The sequence below is a fragment of the Propithecus coquereli genome, unplaced genomic scaffold (assembly GCF_000956105.1).
Source record: "Propithecus coquereli isolate 6110/MARCELLA unplaced genomic scaffold, Pcoq_1.0 Scaffold490, whole genome shotgun sequence".
NCBI classification, from domain to species: domain Eukaryota; kingdom Metazoa; phylum Chordata; class Mammalia; order Primates; family Indriidae; genus Propithecus; species Propithecus coquereli.
In genome coordinates, this window is record NW_012150730.1 from 110,911 (window position 1) to 113,427 (window position 2,517).

General features: G+C 50.0%; 1 protein-coding gene across 1 annotated transcript in view; it reads right to left on the minus strand.

Annotated features, from left to right (window-relative positions):
* Nucleotides 1–1,266: 1,266 nt before the first annotated feature.
* The window catches only part of LOC105819599 (extracellular calcium-sensing receptor), a 17,211-nt gene continuing 15,960 nt past the window's right edge, over nucleotides 1,267–2,517 (minus strand). Inside the window, exon 5 of the mRNA XM_012655878.1 lies at nucleotides 1,267–2,246. Within this exon, the coding sequence (XP_012511332.1) occupies nucleotides 1,267–2,246 (980 nt within the window). The remainder of the gene's footprint in view (nucleotides 2,247–2,517) is intronic.

Sequence of the window (2,517 nt, forward strand, 5' to 3'; positions counted from 1 at the left end):
TGATTAAATATATGATTATGTATGGTTCGCGATACTGACTGACTTGTGAGGTGGCTTGTGCCTGTGTGTTCTATAGCCAGAGCCATTCACTGCCTATGGAGTGAGCGGGCAGTACTAAGGAGAACTGCCTCCTTGGGAACTGTACCTAGCTCGTGATTGTTATGATTGAAATAGCATCAGTAAAAGCTTGACACTGTGGAAGGAGAAACATGCGTGGACCTGGTTACCTCTGACCTTGCATGGCTCACAACAGCATCTCACAGAGCTCTGAGTCTGAGTACTGTGGTACTTGAAGTGAGATATTTTTCATACCCTGCATGACTGTGTGCTCCCTCCTTCCTCCTGCCGTGTTTCTGTACGTGGTGGACCCACCAATCCATGTTCTCTAAAGTCTTCTTTGAGGTTCTGTAAGAAATTTTTCAGAAAACTATTTATTAGAGAGAATTTTGGACACAAGAGCAGACAGCACACGACAGTGAGCCTCCTTGTCCCCATCATGCAGCCCTGATCGACCCATAGCCAGTCCTCAGAAGCCTCTCCACCGTTTCGAATCATTTGAAAGCAAAGCTCAGACCCTCTACCATTTCACCTACTGTATGTAATTTCGAAAGATAAGGACTGTTTTCTCACATAACCATAATCCCATTAATAAAACTACAAAAAAATTTACCTCCTTTGCATCATTGAATAGTCAGTATTCCAATTTGTAATTCTTTTTTTAATAGTTGGATCTTCTTTTTAAAAAATCAGGATATAACAAAAGTCCGTACTTTGTCATTGATTGTCCTTTTTTTAGTAACAACTTGAGACAGAGTTCGCATACCATACAATTCATCCGCTTAAACTGTACAATTCAAAGCTTTTTAGTATATTCATAAAATTGTGCAACACTCACAAAAATTAATTTTAGAACCTCATCATCCACAAAAGAAGTGCTAAACCCCTAAGCCATCACCCATCAACCCACGATCGCCCTCTTCCCCAGCCCTAGGCAACCACCAATACATGCTGTATCTCTACGGATTTGCCTGTTCCGGATATTTCATGTAAGTGGACTCTTACAGCATGTGGTCTTTTGTGCCTGGTTTCTTTCACTCGACATTATGTTTTCAAGGTTCATCTGTGTGGTAGCCTGTGTCAGTACTTCATTCCTTGTTATTGTCCAGTAACATTCCATCGTATGCATACGCCACATTTTGTTTATTCAGTCATCAGTACACGGGTATTTGGGTTGTTCTCACTTTCGGCCATTACAGACAGTGCTCCTCAGCGAGGACTGGTTCGTGAGGATGGGCCTTGGGGGAGGCGCCTGCTCTGGGGCTCCTTGCTCTGTGTTTCCCACTGAGCCCGGCGTCCTCGCCTCAACCAGTCTGGGGCATTTCGCTCTGGCTTTAGCAGGACGATGTAGCACTTGGGGATAAAGATGCCGCCCAGCAGCCCTGCAGTGGAGGCCAGGATGGAGAAGATCTCCACAGCCACAGTGGACTTGCCCCGGGCACTGTGGTACAGGGGCAGGAAGGTTGTCCAGACGCTGCAGAAAAGCAGCATGCTGAAGGTAATGAACTTGGTCTCGTTGAAGGCATCGGGCAGACCCCTGGCCAGGAAGGCCACAGAGAAGGTGACCCCGGCCAGGAGGCCCAGGTAGCCCAGCACGCAGTAGAAAGCGACGCCAGAGCCCTCCTGGCACTGGATGACGATGTGGCTGGGCTCTGAGGCTGTGTCCCTTTCTGGAAATGGTGGGGAGGTGCCCAGCCAGACCCCACAGAGAACAACTTGCACCAAGGAGGCAACGAGGACTACCGAGGTAGAGGCGCCAGGTCGCAGGCACACCTGGACCCTGTCCCCCGGCCTAGTGACCCTGAAGGCCAGGACCACAGTGAGGGTCTTGGCCAGGATGGAGGAGACAGCCACAGTGAACACAATGGCAAAGGTGGTCTGGCGGAGGAGGCAAGTGGCAGCGGTGGGACGGCCGAGGAAGAGCAAGGCAGAGAGAGCACAGAGGGCCAGGGAGGCGAGGAGCAGGTAGCTGAGAGCTCTGTTGTTGGCCCTGATCACAGGCGTGTCCCGGTGCTTCAGAAACACCCCGAGGACCAGCAGCACCAGCCCAGCCAGCACGAGTGCTGCCGAGGCCAGCGTGAGGCCCAGGGGCTCGTCGAAGGCCAGGAAGATCTCTGTCCTGGGCAGGCAGTGGTCTCTGCTGTGGCTTGAGTACTGCTCCTCTGGGCACAGAAGACATTGCTTCATGTCTGTGGAGACACACAGACCCCGCGTCTGCAACATCATAGCAACGACACCAGCCACATAGAGGGAGGCTGCCTATGCACCCAGAGGGGTGTTTCACATCTGTCAGTGTGCTGATGGGTTATTCTGAAGCGCTGGTGCCAGGATGGGCCACATTAGAGCCTGCGGCACAAGGAAAAACGCGCACCCTATATACAATGTTTGTATTTGGGCCTTTTAATAGTTAATTTTTTCCAAGTGGTAGCAGTAACTATTCTTTTTTTTTTTTTTTTTTTT